Source organism: Vulpes vulpes, chromosome 2 (genome assembly GCF_048418805.1).
Source record: "Vulpes vulpes isolate BD-2025 chromosome 2, VulVul3, whole genome shotgun sequence".
NCBI classification, from domain to species: domain Eukaryota; kingdom Metazoa; phylum Chordata; class Mammalia; order Carnivora; family Canidae; genus Vulpes; species Vulpes vulpes.
This window is the reverse complement of record NC_132781.1, coordinates 127,454,043-127,476,185: the sequence shown is the minus strand read 5'-3', so window position 1 is coordinate 127,476,185 and position 22,143 is coordinate 127,454,043. Positions and strand designations below refer to the sequence as shown.

The following is a 22,143-nucleotide window of genomic DNA, read 5'->3' as shown; positions in this document are numbered from 1 at the left end:
CACCTCAAAGTTGAGAGCTGTGAGGGCTCCTGGCCCTTGGTCCTGCAAGAGGTTTCAGAACTGGTGTCAGCTGCTGTCCCCTCATGCCCTGGAAGCACACCCCAGGGTTCACTGTGCAATGGCTCATTGTGAAGCCAGCAGCAAGCTGAGTAATGGGAAATCCGGAAAGCCAGAGAGCCAAGGGTACAAACAGAGGCAAGGGAGGGAAAGGAAGAAGAAAAGTGAAATACATGAGTGTTGTTCCATGGAATTGTGTAAAACTGACTCAAGTCCTAGAACACAACCCTGGGGTCACATAAACAGGGTAACACAGTGGGAAGAAGACCAACAGGAAATTTTACATGGAAAAATGTATCAGGAGGTAGCTGTTGAATAGCATTTGAAGCATGTCAGAATTGCAGCTTTGTAAAAATCCAACTATCTTGCCCAGGTCTCTGACCCTAGCACGTGGCCCAACACTCAGCTTCCAGAACAACAACCTGCTTCTCCTATTTCCTTAACTTGCTCTGCATGCCTCTGAGGGACCTCCATTCCACCCATGAGTCCTAGTGCATAGAGTTACAGGGTCTCTCTGTGGATTCACTGAGAAAATTAAAATGTTAGTGGATTATTTGGATTGTTTTATGATCTTCCCAGAGATATCAGGAGAATCTGAAAGATAAGACTACCTGTTGTGTGTTATAAAATGAGAATTTCTTTTACTCCTAAAGATTTATTGCCATCTTACATTGCAAATGTTCATGCAATGGTTTTGGGGGGTTTGTTGGGTTTTTCTTCAGGTCAACAAAAGATATTCCACACCAGTAATACACACAGATTTTACTCACCTATTTGGGCAAGTTGAAGAGATATAGGACATTCAGGGAAGAATTGGTGGCTTTTAAGGCTGGGACAGAGTGTAGATAGAAAAGCCTCCCTTCAAAGATAAGATGAAAAGTTTGTTACAGATCTACACAGAGAGATAGACCCAGTTTACGTGGTTGTCTGAAGTTCTTTCTTTCACATATTTGTTGATTTTTTTATTGATTAGCTACTAAATTATGATCCATCTCCTGTCACCAAAGATTTTTGAAGGTTACATTTCATGTAATTTGTAGCCATTTGACCATTACCAGGTCATCTTGTTCATCATTATGCCACCAGTGAGTACTTATCATGGTAACAAACATCAAAATTCAGTCTTCAGCTTCTCAGTGGTCAGCCTCTGGAGCAATCAGGGAAGGAAAGTACAAAGATGTGATCAGCAAGCTAACTGTGTAGGTAACCTCTGCGTGTGCCAGCTCCAATGTTATCAACTATACCTGTATTTAACTTAAGTCCTCCTTAGTTGGTTAATCATAGAAGACAATTTAGCTCTTCTGGGAAACAAAGATCCCTGCAGGGACAAGAGACAAATGGGAATTTGTCAGAGTGTTTGATAAAATGTAGTTACTTCCTTTTTCTTTTTTGGATTTTTTTCCCCCTTGTATTTTATCTCAACCTGCATAGACAGGGAGGAGTCCTGGGCTGTACATAATGAGCTTCCTTTGACCCCTCTTCTCCAGAGTGGAAATAGAATTCTGTGTTCGATCATCCTGAGCCACCACCAGGGTCCGTCCATAATCAACTATGATGACGAGAGTGGGAAGACGTGCGTGCACATCGCCGCAGCAGCGGGCTTCAGTGACATTATTAATGAGTTAGCAAGAGTGCCTGAATGTAACCTGCAGGCTCTGGATGTGGATGACAGGTACTCATGGCGACTCTAAAAGTGTTGGGGACTACCAGACCTCTTCTCCGGAAGTTAGTCTTAAGATAAAGAACATGGTTCAGGGGTTATCCTATATGACTATATCCTTACTGCTAGTAATGTTTACACATGTACTTGTGACAATAAAAACTACTCTATTTTAGTCAGGGCAGGAAAAATCATTGTTATGGAGAGACACGCTGTGACTGTACAGTATTGTCAGATTTTCCACTTTTTGCTAAACATTCTCAGAAGGCTTTCTGTATGTCAACTTCCTGCTATACACACTTTTTATTCTTAACAGTAAGTCTTATTTTTTTCTTCATTCCTGGATTATATCATAAAGTCAACAATTTCTTGTTATCCAGACAAGAGTATAATAGAGGTTTTGTATTCAGAACTAGATATGACTTTATCAAGGTTTTTTACCCAATCATTAAAAATATATCAGCATAGAAAAGGAGGGTGGATTCAGAAAGGGGAGAGAGTTATCTCAGAGGTAGTTAGCAATTAGAGGAAGACTTGTACCCTTGTCTTCCAAACATAGAACTTTTCATCTAAATTGCTTTTCACCCATAATCAACTTTTGGAGTTTTTCAATTATACTGTATATCTAATCTTAGTTTAGGTTAGGCATTGATTCAATGGAAATACAAGAATAATATAACAACAAACAAGACTATTGAAAATAAGTAAAAGGCTTACACACTACGTATGTTTTTTTTAAAAACTCTCTTCTGTTGAGGTGCAAAATTAGCCACCTATTATTCCTAACTTTAGATAAACTCCAAGAAGCACCTCCTACTCCCTGATACCTGAAATCCTAATAACACAGGGGGAGAATCTTGTGTTGCTCATTAGTCTCAGGAGCTGGAGATGGTTAACCTGATGACTGTAATTAAAATTAAAGTATATATCCTTGAAAGTAGACCTTTTCCTAACAGCAGATGTTGATCCTTAGCAGGTAAGACAGTAGCAAGACTAAAGTTACATGAAGAGAAAAGGTGAATGATCCAAAAAGAGGAAGAAAAAAAAGAAAAACAACACATTTTTAAAAAGGAGGCCAGGTGAAAAGTTTGCCTAATTCAAAATACTTTTAGAACCAACTCTGAATGGGCTGTTTCCCATTCTGCATGATCACACACTTAGCAAAGAAAATCCCGTTCCACAAGCCTCAGGGAAGGAAGTAAGATCAAGGGGAGCAAAAAGAAAATAAAAATACAGAAGATAAGGTCCTAGGAGAGTTCAAAGTGAAGTAAAATCAAGAAGAATCTAGTTCCTACTCCAAAGCTCAGCTCACCAGTTGCCTGCACTGACAAATTCTGTCCTCCGTTTTGTTTCACGTTTCCTGCTTCATGCACCTGTGCCTTTACACTGAAACTGTGAGCTCATCTTAGTAGTAGAATTCTTCAAAATTTTCATAGGTGTAAGTGCTTTGAGAATTTGTAGTAACTGATTTCCTGTTACTACAAATGTCTTTTCTTTCTTAGTGGAGAGAAAGCACTTAAAGCAAAGGGAAGAAAAATAAGGCAATGGTAAAAAAGAGAGAGAGAGAGGAGTAGAGGGACAATGTGGGGGCCCTAGTCCTCCTAGGTATTAAAGTACTTTGTAGATCTATGATGTTCAAAACATGGTGTAAATTAGCCTAAGATCGATGGCATAGCACACGAAACCCAGAAGTAGTGTAAATATCCCAAGTTTCATCAGCCCGTGAAGTCAGACTTGACTTTAATATCCAACCCATTCATCTTCAGGAAATACAGTCTTTTATCAAGTTCTCCTCCCTACATAGTTCTGGGAATTCTCTAGGGAATGTTTACATGTCCTATAAATCATTTCTTAGCTATGGATACTTCAACCATGGCCACATGCTTATACTCATCATTTTCTGCCATTCAGAGACTACCTCCTCAGCCATCTCTAATGAATTTCTCTGAATCATAAACTCCTACCCCTGAACCCTGCACTGTGATAGCTGAAACCAATCTGCTGTGTTTGCTGTGGTTCTTTATCTTTTAAGATAAAGAAAGGAATTATAGCCAAGATAACTTGAGATTGGATACTACAGATTGTCCACAAAGGCTCTATGTATACTAGTTAGGAATTACTCATATATTCCCCTTGTTTCTCTGCAAAACAATTTAAGTTTCCCTCCTGTTCTTCTGGACCTCTTTTTTCCACGTTGGTAGTCAGAAGAATTAAAACAGTCTTCACAATTGTTGTGAAGAAATATTTCACACTGCTCCAAAGTGGGTTGTCATGTGTTAGTAAACCTGACGAAATTGATGTCCAGCCCTTCATCTACTGAATCTATTGGCAATATATCCTCTCAACAGGATGGCATAATCTGACTGGTGCCTCGTCCTTTTTCATAATAAATATAGTCTGGAGACCTCTCTCAAGGAGAGTGGAATGAATCACATCTGACACATATTCAAATAAGCACCGTGATTGATCACTATATTGAAAAAAAAAAGATATGGTCCTAGTAAGTGTTCTCAAATTGCTGCCCATGGTGTAACCTGAGGAGAAGAATGCTTGATTGACCAGAGACACAATCCATACATCGGGGTGCTGGCCACAATGGGGACAAGGCTACTCTGCAAATATTAATTAAGGCAGATAACCCCAACTGAGCCCTCATCTGTGCAGCCCCTTAGCTGCCTCCTGAGAGACTACTTGGCTGCCCTTGTTTCTGCCCAAGGTTGAAGCCCCAGCATAAAGCCAAGAAGGAGCTTTCCGTGCCCTCCTTTCCTGCCTCAGGATCAAGCCTTTCCCAGGACAATTTACAAATTACAGTATTTTCTCCCAGTCTCTTGCTTTCTTTTCCTGAGAAAATCCTGGTTTTACAATTTAATAAAGGCTTAGGTACTGATGAATATGTATCTACCTTCTGGCTGATGAAGGACTTTCTACGCATAAAATTATGAAAGAAAAGTGAGGAGATAATTAAATGTGGTAATTTTTGAAAAACTTTTATGGAAAATCACTAAAACATTAAAAGTCAAGTAACAAATTAGAGAAAATATTTGCAAAAAGATCAATACCTTTAATTTCTAAAGAGCCTATATAAATTAGTAAGAAACACTAACAATCTAAAAGAAAAATAGCCAGACGGCATTAAGAGTCATTTCAGTGAGGAGACTCCAATGGCAAAAATATATTTCAAAAGTTCAGCCTTGCTATTAAAGAAATGCAAAAGAAAACAACACTGGAGTATCATTTTGCCTACCAGATTGGCAGAGATTTTTAAAGGTGATAATAACACTCAGTTGAGGGAAGGAATAGGGACACAGCTGGTAGGTGGCTAAATTGAGTCAGTGTTCTTAGAAGACAGTTTGGCACTAAGAATAAAGAGCCTTAAAATTATCCATAGCCTTTGCCCCACTACTTCCTCTTCTAGGACATTCTCAGGAAGTCCAGAGAAGGCAAAAAGTCAAGGAATGCTTAGAGCTTAGAGGACAGGCTCCAATGAGGCTCCACCATCACCCCAAAGCCCCGTCTAATACTTACCACCTTCACAGTGTAAATAGCAACGTGTTTTGCAGGCCAGGCCCAGACTTTGAGTGGGAGCTGTCACTGGCTAAGCAACCTGGGCCATTTCTGTGCTCTGACCCTTGTGTTGTTCCCCTGTGGTGCCCCAGGACCCCTCTGCACTGGGCTGCAGCTGCAGGGAAGGCGGACTGTGTGCAGTCACTGCTGGAGCTGGGCATAGACAGCAACCTGCGAGACACCAAGGAGAGCACACCCCTGGCCTACGCCCTGTACTGCGGCCACGCGGCCTGTGTCAGACTCCTCTCCCAAGAGAGCAGGTGAGTGCACCAGGAGACACTCATTGTTTTCTTCCTCTCAGGGAATTTATAAAATCAGTTGACATTCTTTAACATACTGATACACAAAGCCAGCACTAACTTAATATTGTGTTTGCCGTTGTCTAGTGTATCTAACGGGACATGTTCTCTCTACCTCGTGGAGCAAAATGGTAGTAGTGAGCCCAAATCCATCAGCCTAACGTCCACTGGACTTTCATTTCTGCTTTCCGTTTTCTTCTTCTTTTCTTCTTCCCTTTATGCCATGTTCTCTTAATCTTTTTTCCTTTTTTCCATAATCAACAATTCTCAAACTTTTTATGCTCAGTGCTGTTTTACACTTTCAGAACTCACGAAACCCAAAGTGCTTCTGTGTATGTGAGCTACCCCTATCAATATTTATGGCATTAGAAGTTAAAACAAAATTTTAATAAAATATTTTTTTAGTTATTCCTTTAAAGCAACAATAACCCATGACATTTACATGTTGACACAAGTACCATAGTTTTAGTTAAGAATAACCTATTCTCTGAAACCAAAAAAGTTGTAATGAGAAGAACAGCATAGCTCTACATTGTTTTTGCAAATCTCTTTGATATCTTCATTGGAACCTACTACAATAAATACAGCTGAATTCTCACACCTGCTCTTGCATTCAGTCTGTTGCAATACATTATTTTGATGGAAGTGTTTGAAAAAAATCTGGCTTTGCATAAACATGTAGTTGGAGAAGGGAATATTTCAGTAACATTTTCAGATTATTATGAATACTTTCCTTTGATATTACACCAAAACTTGACAAGTGTTAATTTCCTAAAGGTTAGTTGCAATGTGGACTATCAGCATATCAATGAACTTTTTTTACCCTGTTGTATTAAAATCAATTGGTCTATTTCACTTTATTTCTTTTAAGATTTTATTTATTTATTCATGAGAGACACAGAAAGGAGGCAGAGACATAGGCAGAGGGAGAAGCAGGCTCCATGTACGGAGCCCAATGTGGGACTTGATCCTGGGACTCCAGGATCATGCCCTGAGTCAAAGGCAGACACTCAACCACTGAGCCACCCAGGCATCCCAGTCTATTGCACTTTAAATGAGTTTCATACCCGTGCATAATTCGGAAAATACTGGTTCATTCAGTTATGAATATTTTCCAAATGACACATCTCATTATACAATTTCTTAAAATTGCATTTGTTAATATCACCACTGATCCTATCAGAAAAGCCTTTATGTATCAGGAAGTAGTCAAGCTTATGGTATACAGGTTTTTCAAAATTTTAATTTTGCTTGAGAACTGGACTTTTGTCATTGGCAGCAGTTACTGTCAGTTGTTTACCTTGAAATCACAGGTTTATTTTATTCATTTTCGTGAAAATTTCTGCAAATATCTAACTTTAACCAAATTACCATAGTTTGTCTGTGAGTCATAAAAATTGTGTTCTGTGGGAAAAAAAAAAATGTCTGAGTTAGCTGGCAACTCAAACAATTACACAAGTGTTTTGCCTGAAGACAACTGTCAACCCTCATTATATAGTGGAAGTGCTTATGAGTATTTCCTGTTTTGTCAAAAAATGTATACTCAAAGGTTAATATTTAATAAAATTAATAACATTTATTGGGCATTAATAAGTCAGATGATAATTTTTTAAATGTAAGTCCATTGATGCTGCTATCGTGATTTGTACCAAGGGGCCCATATCCACCCCACTATCTCTATTGTACCCTTAGAGCAAAAAGCAGCACAGTGAAAAAGACATCTTGATATTATTGTTATTAATATAGTTTTAACCTCATGGAACCCCTGAACACCATTAGGGGCCCCACCTGCAGGTTTCAATGGGCCACACTCTGAGAACCCACTGGCCTAAATCACAATGTGTAACAGAAGGATGAGAGATTGTAGAAGTACTCAAGTAGGATTAAATCACACCAGGGCATATTCTATACAGGTCAACTTGAAAGAATGTTAGAGATTCCCCTGGGGCTCTCTGGTAGTATCAGGGATTCAGAAGTTGTGTTCAATAGTTCAGAAAGCCTATTAAAAGGTGAAAGAAGGAAGATAAAAATACATCACGGAAATACATCACTGAATCTTATTCAGTTACACACTGTGTGGCCTGTGAAGAACAACATTAATTATAGGCCGTCAAGTGGTGATGTTTTTCAAATTACAGATGACAATATCTCACTCCGAAGAGGAATGTTGCAATCTGGCTTTTAGGACACGCACATGGGTCAGGTTTCATCAGGTTTCATCATTAACTCGTTACCACAGAAAGCAAAGTCAATTTTGGCCTCAAAAGGGAATAACAGAATTTTCCAAGGAACAAAAACAGAATGGTGCCTCAGGGAAACTCTCCACACAAGAGGAGCCAGCCGGACAACTGCTGACCTTTATTTCTTTAGAATTTGCCTGCCCATTGGGCACTGCTCGCTTTTCTTGCGCTGCCACACCCGATCTCTGGCATATACACTTCCTCTTATGCAGCTGAAGCCCAGACTGAAGCTTCTTCCCTTGGTTTCCTTTAGTACACTTTTTTTAAAAGCATTTTTTTCAATGGGAGATTTAGTAAAAATTAAAAGGGAAGTGAAGAACATTCAAGTAGCAAAAAATAGGCTGGCTTCCCAACGTAGATAATGTCCGAGCTCTGCCAGGATCTGCTGGGATCTCTTTCAGAGAAAGCCTGAAACCACACATCCCCCACCTCTACAAGCACCACCCTACTTCTAGTTGAAGCCTCACCTCACTCTTGGCCTTCATCTCTGTGACGTAATAAAACTTACAGGCCTACTGACTGTCCTTGAGAAGTGAGAACAGTATTTTAAGCTATTTTAGTTTAGTTTACTAAACCCTTGGTGAAAATAGATTATCTAGAGGTAAATTTTGAAAGGACAGCTCCTGTGGGGCCAAGAGGGATCTAAGAAATAGTCTACCTGGACAAAGAGTTGACCATGGCAAGGAAGGGAGTCACAAGGGTGTTGGAAGTTCCTCTACATCCTTTGACTTGAGACAGCTTTGGGGTGTATTTGGATGACCTCAGACAACCTTCTCAAGCAGATAGAACACAAGGAAGTCTTTTTTTAGGGGAGGGAGAGGTTGGGGATCGTCTCCATTTCCTATCCTCTCATAGCATCCTTGTTATTTTATATTCCCATAGGACAGAGCCTACTCGACCCCTTCCTTCCCAGAACAGCAGGCCCCAGAAGAAGGAGGGACGATTCAGCATGCTCAACCAAATCTTCTGCAAAAACAAAAAGGAAGAGCAGGGGGCCTATCACAAGGATCCCAGCAGGGACCGACCTAGAGGAGAGCGCACCTCGGAAGTCGATGACATCATCACCACCTTTGACAGCATCGTGGATACCAACTGCCAAGGAGAGCCTGGTGATCAGGTGGCTATGATTGACTTTAAGAAGCGGACCTCAGACAATTCAAAATATCTCTTGCCAGAAAAGAAGCCTGTGGCCCATAAGGGGCTTCCACCAATCAGAACGCAGAGCCTCCCACCCATCACCCTGGGCAATAACTTCCTGACGGCTTCCCAGGGGGCCACTTCCCATGCCGGCCTGAGCTCCGGTACCCATCATATGGCCCAGCGATCTCAGAAAAGCCGAAGTGAGCAGGACTTACTGCATAACAGAACTGGCTGCCAAGCATTACTAGATAACCCCTGGAGAGGTGATTCCAACCAGGTGTTCTGCAAGGCTTGGACTGTGTCTTCTTCTGATAAGCTGCTGGACAGATTGCTCACCAGCAGGTCTGGGCACCAGGAGGGCTTGGGGCTGCCCCATCTTCCTCATCTACACAATCCTTCATCAGGTATTGTCCTTGCTTCCTTCTCTCATTCTGGGCATGCTCTATATGAGAAACGTTTCATAGGGTTTTGGATGAGGAACTGGAGTGGCAGTAGCCCAGAGGGCAGGGCCAGAACAAAATGGATGATTAAGGCCCATTATTTCCCTTGAATCCAGTGGATTCAAGATCTCCAGCCTGTGGAAACATTCGGCTTTTCCACCCTGAAAGCAATCATCAAGTTAAAGTATGTGCCTTCTCATCTACCTAGCAAATATGTGCGGTGACTGGCAGATTAGAGCAGGAACATTGGTATTTCCAGTAGCAAAGATTCTTAACCGGGGTAGGTGGCAATATGAGAAAGGGTCAAATTGTTTATGTGATGGCTTGTTTTTAAAATCAGGTGTTCAATCCCTACTCCAAACGTACCGAAACAAAATCTTGATGAGGGAGACAGGAGAATGGCAATGCCTTCTATGTATATGCGTAGGAAGGAAATATATTCACACATTAATGGTTCGAGTTACCACACATTCCAAAGGCTTACACTACATTTCTCCCTCCTGTCTCTTCTCCCAGATACACAACGCCGCCGCTCATCCAAATCTACTCATGTTATTTTTTATTTATTCTTCCAGTGATGTTTTATACACATGTATGTACACACACACACACACACACACACTCACATGAAATATATATACACCAACAAATATCCCCCATTTAAAATAAATGTATCTCACTAAAGAATTTGTTTTTATACACATACAAGCAATATATATGTATCTGATTCCCCTTTTTAAATAAATGTATCACACTAATACTTGTTTTTTAATTTTTTAAATGTCCCACAGGTAGTTCTGATGCACCCCAGAGAATGGGAACTATTGTTCTAAAGCAGAGGTTACAAAACAGCTTCCAGAATCAGTTCATTACCATAGTATCTTGTTTTGTCTTCAAGCGAGTTAATTGCTAATATTTAAAAATCATGAAGTTTTACATAAAAATGGAAGATTCAGCTTCTCTTGAGAAATTAAAAAGCCTGGCAGCACTGAACCCAAATTCTGCTTGGTAATAATGGGCTGGTTAGGAATAACCACAGCCCCCTTGACGCCAGTTGGACATCACGGTCCCCAGGTCAACGCCATCCACAACACTTTCCAGTGTCTCTCTGTGTCATGTCAGTTGTTTGTGATCAATGTGTTTCTGTTGTTTTTCTTATGGTAGGGTTAAGGGGGGGGGGATGATGTATCTTGAACCCCTATTTCTGTCAAACACAGAAGAATGAGAGACCAAGAGAGCTATGTGTATGGTAAGAAGTGGAGGAGGAATATATGTATTTGAAAAGGTAGAGTATTCCTTCCTGTTTAAAGCAGCATGAATCTGGCTTTCTTCCCCCATTTCTGTTTGCCTGGTGTCTGAAACAAGTGAGTATGGCTCCCTGCATATAAATTTATATGTATTTAAGCACAGGATAAATATGGATAAGCACAGGAAGGCTATTTCCCGGTGTCTGAGAATAACTCCACCCAACATTTACTTCCCCCGCAAAGCACTAAAATGTGTGGTCAGTGGCATAGGTAGTGTTTTTGCTTTTATTCAACAGAAGGATAAAGGAAGGAAAGATATTAATCTTCTTTTTTTTTTTTTTTTTTTTACATTTTAGTGGCCTCCAGGGCCTCAAAGCAGTCTTCTTTCTGGATTTGGTCCTGCCTAATACCTTCTCTTCTGAAAATCTTTTGAAATTTGTGAAAATCTCCTTCTTTTTCTTTTCCCAAGACAGTCTTAGTCTGTCTCTTCTCCATCAGTTACGATTGGGTTCAGCTGCCTATGACAGAAAGCAAAGCAACAATGGCTCAAACAACATTGAAATTCAGTGCTGCTGTAGGAAAGAAGTCTGAAGTAGGTAGTTCCCAGGTGCTTGGTAGCTCCAGCATCACCAAAGACTTAGGTTCCTTCCATTTGTGTGCTCCACAGCTCACCATATGATAACATTGTTCAGCTTAGTTCACAGTGCATTATGGCTAACAGACAAGGAGGAAAGGAGCACAGAGAGGCCAAAAAAATGGATATGGCCCAGCTGAGTCAGCTCCCATTAAGATGTCATCTCCACTAAGTACCCATGTCTCTCTTACATCTCATTGGTCAGAACTCTAGTCACATGGTCATGCCTCACTACAAGGGAGACTGTGAATTGTAGTATTTTAAATCTCAGCACATAGCTGTCCCTCAAAAATTGAATTTTTGTTTCTAAGAGAGAAGAATTTTTGTTTCTAAGAGATTAGATATTGGATGAAGAACTAGTACACTCTGTCACTGGAACCATCTAAACTTGCTATATTACTGGAAATAAAAGGAAACTCAATAAACTTGCTTCATTTGAAATTTTGCTTCATTTGCCAGTGAAATAATTTGAATAGTCAGTCCTGGGGTGGCAGAAAAGAAGAAGCAAAATTCTCCAAGAAAACCTTGAATAATTAGCTGTGGCACATCAAAGCATTTCTTTTTCCAACCAATGTTTTTAAGCGCTGATAATAACTAGGAGCCATCCTAGGCAACTGAGTTGTGATAAGATAAATCTCCCAAGAATCTTCAGCCTATAAATGAACTTTTTAAAGATATAGATTTGCTCGAATGATTCTGCAACTGGCTTTAAAGCAACTTTCTTCTCATGTTTAGATACAAGATTATAGGGTCTTTAAATGGAGAGGACTTTAGCAATCCAGTCATTCATTAAATGGTTAGAGGGTCTTTGGAATCTGTCAAGATGCAGAATCATCCAGCGGTTAAAACAGTTAAAACACCGGGACTCAGATTTTGGCTCTCCACTTACTTGCTGTTGCTTAATCTCTCTGGGTTTTTGTTTCTTCACCTGAAAAAAAAACTGAGAGGAAATATCTAATTCATAGGATCATGAGTTGCCGTTAAGATTTAAAGAGGTGATACATGCAGAGTACTTAGAACAGTGGTTCGAACACAATGTTATACACATACAAAAGTTTTTTCTTTTTTAAAGAACCATGTGCCAGGCTGTATGCTCTAGACAGAAACTAGAAGTGACCTTGCTTTAAAGACGAAATTTAAGTACCTGTTGCTAGTCAACTGCTTGCTTGCTCTCACATCTCGTCTTTTCCCCCCAGTTCCCTTCTGTCTCTAAGGAAACAACACTTCTTAGGCTCCCTTGCAGCTGCTTCCAGGTACTTTAGGCCAAGTACCAGGAGGCACTTGGCAGAAGAGGAAGAGTAGGAGAACGAAGGAAAGCAATGTAGTTGTACACAGTGTCCCTCTGCTTCTTCTGGAAGCCCCAACAGTGGTTCTACCTCCTCCCACTTCTCCACACAGCTGCTCACTGTGGCTCTGGCTTCCACTAGCTTGTAGGCCTTCATAACACCATCTCTTCCTCTCATCTCTCCAGGCTAGGGGTGGTTGCCTTTTTTTTTTTTTTTTTTTTTTTGCAACAGCTAATCTCTGGATTGTCCTACTCTCTCTTAGTTTGGCTTCTTAGCTTTTCTATCACAAATATATGTAGGGAATTCCCTCTGTTTGAAAGACCAAGAGAGGTCTCTTTTTTTCTTGGATGAGCCCTGATTGATAAAGCAAGACATGTCGTCTCTCTGAGCCAGTTTCTTACTCATGCAGAGGCTGAGGCCATTATGTCTCATGAGGCCCTTTTCAGTTATAATTCACATGGCCTAGAATAGTTAAAATGGTTTACTCAAAGTCTTACAACTAATTAGTGACATTCTCAGCACTCCAACCCACATCCCCTAAATAGCAAGGTATCACTGTGGCAATGTGTTTCTCTCCTTAAATCTCAAAGTCAAGTTTGTTAGTATACTTACCAATTACCCACACTGCAATTTTCTTAGAAATGACATTGTCCTTCCCAAAACAAAAAGATTTCCCTGCCTTATACATTTTATTTTTGTGGACATTTTTAACCCAGTTTGAAATGTTTTTAGAACTACTGAGGCTTCTGGACTACAATTAGGAGGGTTCACTTAAGTGGTTTAAGTTGTTAGTCTAGCAGATTTCTAGATTGAGCACCCATGGTTTGATATGGAAGTCTAATACGGTAAAGCAATTAGATACTGCAAATCATACCACAGCACTGCTGGTCTGAACTTGGATAGTCCCTTTAGCAGTGGATTTTCTCTTTTCCTGCCCTGGGTTTAGTAGAAATAATAGGGCTAGCAGTACTACTGTTTGAATTCCTGGCAGCCAATATCCTGTGCTTACATCAGCAACCCTGAACATTTAGCCGTAATGATTATTGCTTAACATTCATTGAGACCTGTCAGTGGGCTAGATGGAGAGAGATGCGGGATGAGGCACTTAACCTAATGAGGAAATTTGGAGCACATCAGCTTAATTCATTGCGAGCAGCTTTCAGAGAAAATGGAACAGAAAGCTCTGTGGTGTTTGCAACCAGCCTGGTTATTTTCAAGCCATCACAAAAGTAAGAAAGTGCTCGCTTCCCTTCTTCCTCAAGAGAGAACTCCCTTCTCCCCAGTTTGCTAGGCTATCCCAGCAGCAATGTGCTCTCCTTCCTGTGTAGGTCTGATCCTGTGACCCCTCTGATTAAACTCATCAGAGGTGCTACATCTTTTCCAGGACAAAGACCAGACTCCTGAGCTGATAAACAAAATGCTCCCACATGGCTGGGCCTCAAAATGCTCCCAGCATGGCTGGGCTCCATTCTCAGCATCTGGGCCTTACATCTCCAATCCTTTCCCCCATCCCCTTAAACACTTCCTTGAATATGTCTCAGGGCCCCAACACCCCATACCTTTCGCTCTATGGCGTCAGTGCCCATGTTATTTTTACCTTCTGTCCACTGTGTGCTTGGCAGATTTGTACAATCTTTTAAGAACCAGCTCAAAAGCCACCTTGCCTTGAAGTCCCCCTGACTTCTTTAGGAGCTGAGGCTCTTTCTTACTGTGAACCATAGAATGAATCCACCTTGCTGAGCCTCCTGTGAGGCAGATAGCAAAGTGTGTACTTCCCCTTTGCCAGCACTGCTGGAGAGGAGTTTTTAATCCCTATTCTGGAAATGAGGAAATTGAGGCATAGAGAGATTATACCACCTGCTTAAGGTCACAGAGCTAGGCAGGAAGTGATGAAGCAAAAGTTCAAGTGAGTGCTGTGGGATTCAAGACACACCTCTCCACATCCCTTTCCTATGTGATACCCTCACACCACTGCTCTTAGGCTTCAAAAGTAGAAGTTAACCTGTTTTTCCTCCAACATACACTGTTATCCCTTCCTGAGCACCTTGCCTTGTCCTCTTTGCGCTCTAGGCTCAGGAATACGGTGATACACAATAGATGAATGCTGAATTTATTTAATCGCTTGACTGAATTCTATTGTTGAACTGTGAAAACCCTTCTGCCTTTGAATCTAGGACAGTGATCCTATCCTGATGGGCTGACGCTCCCTGAGATGCCTGCAGCACACATAACAGAGCTTTGGGCTGCACACAGATCCACCTTGTCCTTCAAAACTGAGCCCAATGCCAGTGCAGAATGAAGTTGGGCTCTCCTCCCATCTCCCAAATCACCGCCCACCCCCTTTCTGCCCATCTCACATCTTGTCAAAATTGCCTTGACTGCTAGGGAGGCAGGACGAGTTTTATGTCAGACAGACCAAAGTTGGAGCCCAAGCTCTGTCACTTTCCATTATGTAACCTTGAGCACATTTGAGAAATCTTCCAAGCCAGTGTCTTCATTTGTATAATGTGGATGATAATGGCATCTATGTCACAAGGAAAAGTGATTGTTAAGATTAAATGAAATTATGCCCATAGCATCCAGCCCAGTCCCTACAATAGTAAGTTCTCAGTAAACTTTAGCCATAATTATCATTATCTCATTTCTTGGTTTTGCAAATTTCTGCTCAAATGTTCATGGATAAATAAGGTATGAGTTGATATGGGTACTTACTGTAATTACTTACTGTTATTCTACTCAGGGATGTTTTCTTTTTAAATAGTAGCTTATGAGGTTATTTGACCTTTAGAATACAAAGGAATAAAAACATAATATCCACCATAGAGACTGTAAATTTTGCTCAATTTTCATCAAATGGCAGTGCTCAGAGGGCTGCCCTTATAATGCCCCTATGCAGATAGACAGTGGATCTTGGCTAATCTTTTTTTCTCTGTTATTCTAAGGACTGTCTGGCCCAAGCAGAAGAATTAAGCCTATCAGCAGTTCCTATAGTTGTTCTGATTCTTACAAAATTATGAGGCAAAAGATCAAATGAATACTTTCCCTACTCTCCGGGAGATTGTGTTAAACACTCCACAGAATAAAACTGTCATAATAACTAATGTTTATTAGGTGTTAACCTTGTAAGCTAAATGCTTTACATTTGTTCTCTTATTTAATTTTTATGACAAGTGAAAAGGACAGATACAATTACTTTCACCACTTTGTATTTCAGGAAATTGAGGTTTAGAGAGGGAGCATCTCTTACCCAAGCTGGCAGACAAGTCTACTCCTGTCCCAGGAGTTGACCAAATGGTCAACTATTTAAAGGGACCTAAATAACTTGGGTATTCCTTTCTATTTTCAGACATTTAGGTCTATCTCTTGTAATCGGTGGTATATTGATAAATATTTAACAGCTGACTCAGTGCTTGCTGATTTCCATGGTGTAAATACTTCTATGACCGACGCCAAGCCACCACTGTGATGTCAACAGCTCACTAAATTCCTGAAATTTTAACCATTAGTTCCCAAGAGCCAGTACACATGGCTCCAGCATAGCACTGCTTATAGCCTAAATTAGAGAATAGCCACATGCCAGGTGACTTCACCCAGATCCCATCTTCTAGGTCAATGATACTCAATCCTACAGCACATTAGAATACCTTGGAAAGTGATAAAAATCTGATGCCCTATTCCAGCCCCAGAGATTCTCTTTTAATTGATCTGGGGTTTGGCTGGACTACAGTGTTTTTTTTAAACGACTGAGATAATTCAATTCCTATGTGCAACCAGCATTGAAAAACACTGATCGAGAAGAATATATCCTACTTATGTGTCATTCACCACAGATTTGACTGATATATTTTATTGTATACCCTATTTTACTTTTTCAAACTTTTAAGTTGGTTTTTTTAAAGATTTTATTTATTCATGAGAGACACAGAGAGAAGATAGAGACACAGGCAGAGGGAGAAGCAGGCTCCTTGCAGGGAGCCTGATGTGGGACTCGATTCTAAACTCTGGGATCATGCCCTGAGCCAAAGGCAGATGCTCAACCCCTGAGCCATCCAGGCATCCCTCAAACTTTTAAGTTTTATAGAGTGAGTGGCCAACTGTGCTTGTTTATAAAATTTTATTTCAACTCATTTATTCAAGAAATGACTTCCGATATCTTTTTATTTCATTAAAACAGTGACTGGTATATAATAGAAACTCAACGAAGTGTAGCTATTATGATTTTTGTTGTTGTTAGCATCTTAAACTGAGCAATCTCTAACAACTTTATGATTCTCTTATCCACTGGATTTTATAATTTGCACTTGGTTATGCTCAGATAACTGACACAATTTTGTTTGTCCCTAGGACAAAATTTTCAGCATGTCTCCCCAAATAGACCCCAGATCAGGGATCTTCCTTTCACCCGGAACAACCTAGCTCCCCTACCAGACCAAAAATGTAAGTATTATGAATCTTCTTCAGCTTCCTTTGCAAGTGTTAACATGTCTAGACACAACTAACTGTTATTTCAGTTTACTTTCATTTTTCAAGGGAACATAAGGCGCCAAAACTTGTAAATTACAGGAAAATAGAATAGAGACAGTCTTTAAAGTTTTGTCCAACTTGGTAATGCTTGTTTAGGGTAAAAAAAAAAAAAAAAAAAAAAAGATACTCCCTCCCTTGAGGAATTTTTGTGTTTGGATTATAAAAACAATAACCAATGTTTATTTTGTTATGTTCTATTTAATGTGTGTAAGAAAGTGCTTTAAAATTTTTTCTCTTAAGATTGGTCTTTTGACATTGGTTTCCTGACTATGATGAACAGGTACAAATATGTGTCATCCCCCTACTCAGAGGCTATGCATCCCTAAACAGAAAGGAATAATCATGTAGATGCTGTTCACCCGTGTTACTTTTGACATTATTGATTTATTAAATAATATTTTGTACAAAAATTTCTCACAACGTAAAATATTAAATATATTCTATTAGTCAGTGATCTTTAAGTTTGAGTGTACTTCAAGTATTACCTGGGGTGATTGTTATAAAGTAGATTTCTGGGCTCCACACCCAGAAATTCCGAGTTTGCATATCCTCATATCTGTGCTAGGAGGCAGATTCTATTATTATTCCCATTGTACAGATGAGAAAACTGATCTCACAGAGGTTGCATGATTTGCCCAGCATTACTTGGGTAGTAAGTAGCAGAGCCAGGAGCAAAACTATAAGACACTGAGTCAGCTGCCTCATGGAAACAAGCAATTCTTACTGGATTCTAATTTCCTTCCTTCCTTCTCTTTCTATCCCAGCCCTGTCATTTATAACATGTATGCAAGCATGCACATACTCTCTCATTCTCTCTCTCTCTCTCTCTCTCTCTCTCTCTCTCTCTCTCTCCATACCCCCTTAATTGCAGAGGTTGAATGATTTAGGAGCTGCCTGGTTTCAGACAAGTTTCCTCCCTTAGCCTATAAGAACAGTGCCAGCCTAAAAAGGTTGTTTGAAGGATTACATGGTAATATATGGAAATATATTTATACATCCAATATAGGTAATATATGGAAAACACTGGCAACTGTTTGCACAGAATAAATACCCAGTATGTCTTTTCAGCCCCAGGCTGTAGTGTGGAAGGGACCAATCAAGAGTTCTAGGATTTCTTAGGTAAAAACAGTGAATCACAGGGTCTTAGTATAACCCTGTCATTTTGCACATAAGGAAAGGGAGAGATGGAGATTTATTTCCAAACTCACACAAGGAATTAGTAGCAAAAAACAAAATCTCTTCCTTAACAGATCCAATCCTCTGCTTTTACTGATTTGTATAAAGCAAGAGTTTGGGATGGTGTGAATTCAATCACTGGATGAAATTCAAGCCCGACCCTGTCTTTAAGCAGAAATGACTCACAAAGTTATCTAATTAAGTAGTTGCTCAGCCTTGAATCCTGGTGGGGTTTGGAGAAGCCAGAGAGGGAATTTTCATAGGCAGAGCCCAGGAGCTTTGCTCTTCACAATTAAATTTAAGGAGAAAAGGGAAGATAAAGATCTTTGATCAACTTTAGCTCTATGAAAAAGAAATGCGAAGGTACACAGGGCTTTTCCTAAAAGAAACTCAAGAGCCTTTTGAGGATCGCATAAAAGGGCAGTACAGATGTCTTGGGGCTCATTTAGAGCACTGTGCTGACTTGGCCATCAACAGCTACTCCACCCCAGGAAAAGAGAGCTGTGCCAGGCAAGCATAGTCCAATCATGTTTTGATCAAACTTGGCCCCGTCTTGTATTTGTGCGTATTTGACATCCTGATGACATATGATAAGCCTGAGTAGATACAGACACAACTTTTTCCTGCAGCTGAGCTCTCACCAAGACAAGCTCCGTAGAAATGCCTCCACTCCTTTAGAGATAACATCATTCTCCCAACACCATTCCTCCTGAGACTCTGAGAGCAGCAAACCTTGAAAGGCTTTCATTCTGTTCTTTCTCCCCAGTTCTATCTGGAGGACCTCTGCGGACAAACCGAGTGCTTCCTGCTATTCCAAGCCAACGGGGGCAGAGCGTGCCAGCTGAAGACAGTGAAAACTTTGCCAGTCCCACCAATGAAGAAAATTAACTGTGGGTCGCTGACTGTAAAAGTATAGATTATATATATTTTCAACTGTCAAAGGATGAGAGTACTCTAGTTTGTGAGAACCAAGACTGATTTAGTAAATTGCATTATAGAAGCCATTCATGGTTTTATAACTCCTTATTCCAATGATATTTCCCAAATAAGCACTTGGAATCTTTGATTGTATATATATTTTAAGTCTGTGAGTTTCTGTAACGTCTCCATGCCAAAATAAAAAGTCAGGATTTGTTATCAGCAGGGAAACTCTGCTATGTTTGGTTTGCGTTGTGACATCAACAGAGGTTTTTGTCTTTGTTTTGTTTTGTTTTTCCTGAATGATTTTGTCTTAAAAATGTATGCTTTGCTGAATAAAAAAACAACAGAAAAGCATATTCCATACTTTTTCTTCACATTTATTGTAATTCTACCTTAGGTTGATGAAACTTAATTAAAATTAAAGTAGCAAATTCCTTTAATCAGTCACAGTTAATAGCTTTTAAATGTATAAGCTTCTGTAAAGTATTTTCCAACATCTTCTGATTCTGGCTACAGCCCAAATTATTTGCCAATGTTTATGTATCTTCTTTGTTATTTGATTATTTCCACTTATTGTCATTTACAGATGTGGTTGTTCTAATAGTGAGAAGATCATGTAAGTTGGAAGCATCTACATCCTGGCCTAACAGAATGAGACAGGCATTTCTCATACATTCCTCAAATACTCTGTGTGTTTAATCATTCTTTTTTCTGTTTGAAATAATGGTCTCTGCCTACTCAAGACATTCCCAAACTTATGATGTAGTAAAGTTCAAAAGACTACTACTAACTGTAGATCTCACTAAGATGTTTATGTGTTATTTGGACTGATTTAAATTTCAAGGCCTAGATGTATAAGATCATAGTCATTCTGTGTTATTTCTAAGCCTATATGTCATTCTGTAATTATCTCAAGTACAACACTTAGCATTTTGTATTAGCATTATTTGTTGAGAGAGATCAGACTGTGCCATTAACTAAATAGAAGCTCCTCTGAGGCCAAATCATAGTTCTTTGGCTTTGCACTTCCAGAAATGTGTACAGTGCCTGGCACATAACAGGCACTCAGTCTTTTTTTTTTTTTTTTTCCAGGAAAGAAGGAAGGGAAGAAAGTAGGGATGTAGAGAGGAAGGTGGCAAGGTAGAGAGACATAGGAAGTGATAGTAAAGAGGTCCACGGTCTCATTTTGACAATGATAGTAGTCTGAATTAGAGATTATAGAAGAGAAAGCCCGTGGCCAGTCATCCAAGCTAGACAGTAGCTGGTAGGGAGGACAAATCCTGGTGCAAATGGGAGAGCTCTCAGGACATAGATTCTGAGGGGTTTTCTGTTATGTTTTGTTTTGTTCTCTTTTCTTTTGTTTGTGCACTGCATCTTTGAAAAATCATTCCCTGTGAGAATGATTTAGGTGAATCATTCATAATCATATTAATTAGGTGGTTCTATTATGTCACCTGATTACTTCTGAATCTCTGTTCACCTGTAGGAGATACCTGGCCATCTACTGTTTGGCTTAATAAGGATAGGACAGCCTCTACTTCAATAATAAACAACCCCAAAAATCTCACCGGCTGACAGTTCTCATTCACAATACATGTCCCACACCAGCTGGCAGAGTTGGCTGATGTAGATTCTACTTCAGCATCCACCTCCTTGGTGACGAGAACAGAGGAAGTGCAAGGTGAGTCTCACACTACCTTTCACATTTCATTTGCCAAATCAAGTCGTATGGACATGCCTAACTCCAAATGAGGTAAGTAAATGCAATCCTTCCACGGGCAGGAAAGGGGAAAATTGGAATATTTATGAATTATCCAAAAGATTACCACACTAACCAAAGCTCAGTCCCTAAGTGATCATTTAAGGTCCCTTTACCAAGTAGATAGCTAAGAGGCCAAAGCAATTAAAAAGACAAATAAGCAAACCATACCTGTATATAGCTAGGGAAAAAAACCACCATCCCCCAGCACTTGTACTTCTTTTTTTTTAAGATTTATTTATTTTATTTTAGAGAGTGGGAGAGAGAGCACAGGGAGGAGGGACAGAGAGGGGGAGAGAGAGAGAGAGAGAGAGAGAGAGAGAGAGAGAGAGAAAATCATGAGCAGACTCTGCTGAGCAGGGAGCCTGATGTGGGGCTCAATCCCATGACCCTAAGATCATGACCTGAGCTGAAACCGAGTTGGACACTCAACCAACTAAGCCACCCAGGTGCCCCCACACATAGCGTTTTCTAGTGTTAGGCCTTCCCCCTGAAGTGGATTTAAGGATCTTTTGCTAGATATGAAGAAGTAATTTCTACCCATCACCACCTTTTAAAAATATAGTTACCCTTTTACCACCAAGAAAAGTTGCTTGTTTGGGGTGGATTTATCCTCAAGCCAATATTTTACTGATGAAATCAGAAATCAGGTAATCACTGATTTGTGCCCAACTTAAAAAAATGTCAAGCGAGTTTTTCTTCTAAAATGACAGTTCTCTTATTTGACCTCTTATATTCCCCTTCCCTGCTAAGGACATATCATTTATTTACACACGAATCATAACTTTTCATTCATTATTTCATCGGGACCATTACATCAACTTATATTCTCCAAGTACAGACAAGGAATCCAAGGCAAAGAAAGAAGTTAACTAATTTGCCTGAAGTCACACAGCTAATGGCAGTCTTTCTAGTCGCATAGTCCACATACATAATTCCCATATCTTGTTTTCCTGTTCCACAAGTTTCAATGGTGTGATACACCTTTGGCAAAGTGTCACTTTCTGAATTTATTCATTCAGCCTAAAAGCTGTAGAGGCATAATGGAGCTAATATTAATATTTGTGGCAAGAGTCCACCAGTTCAGTAATTTGTGCTAACCAATTAGATTTGTTGGAAGGTAGGGTTTTCCCCCCCATTTTTCTTACTTCCTTTTGGTGATCACCTGGTGTAACACAGGTGTTCTTTCTCCCCAT

General features: G+C 40.0%; 1 protein-coding gene across 4 annotated transcripts in view; it reads left to right on the top strand.

Moving 5' to 3' along the window:
* The window catches only part of ANKRD55 (ankyrin repeat domain 55), a 179,319-nt gene extending 158,564 nt beyond the window's left edge, over positions 1-20,755 (top strand). For all 4 annotated transcript variants that reach the window (XM_072749952.1, XM_072749950.1, XM_072749951.1 and 1 more), the window contains exons 8-12: positions 1,545-1,729; positions 5,374-5,541; positions 8,703-9,364; positions 16,912-17,004; positions 19,034-20,755. In XM_072749952.1, the coding sequence (XP_072606053.1) occupies positions 1,545-1,729; positions 5,374-5,541; positions 8,703-9,364; positions 16,912-17,004; positions 19,034-19,155 (1,230 nt within the window). In that variant the 3' untranslated portion in view covers positions 19,156-20,755. The remainder of the gene's footprint in view (positions 1-1,544; positions 1,730-5,373; positions 5,542-8,702; positions 9,365-16,911; positions 17,005-19,033) is intronic.
* Positions 20,756-22,143: the final 1,388 nt, after the last annotated feature.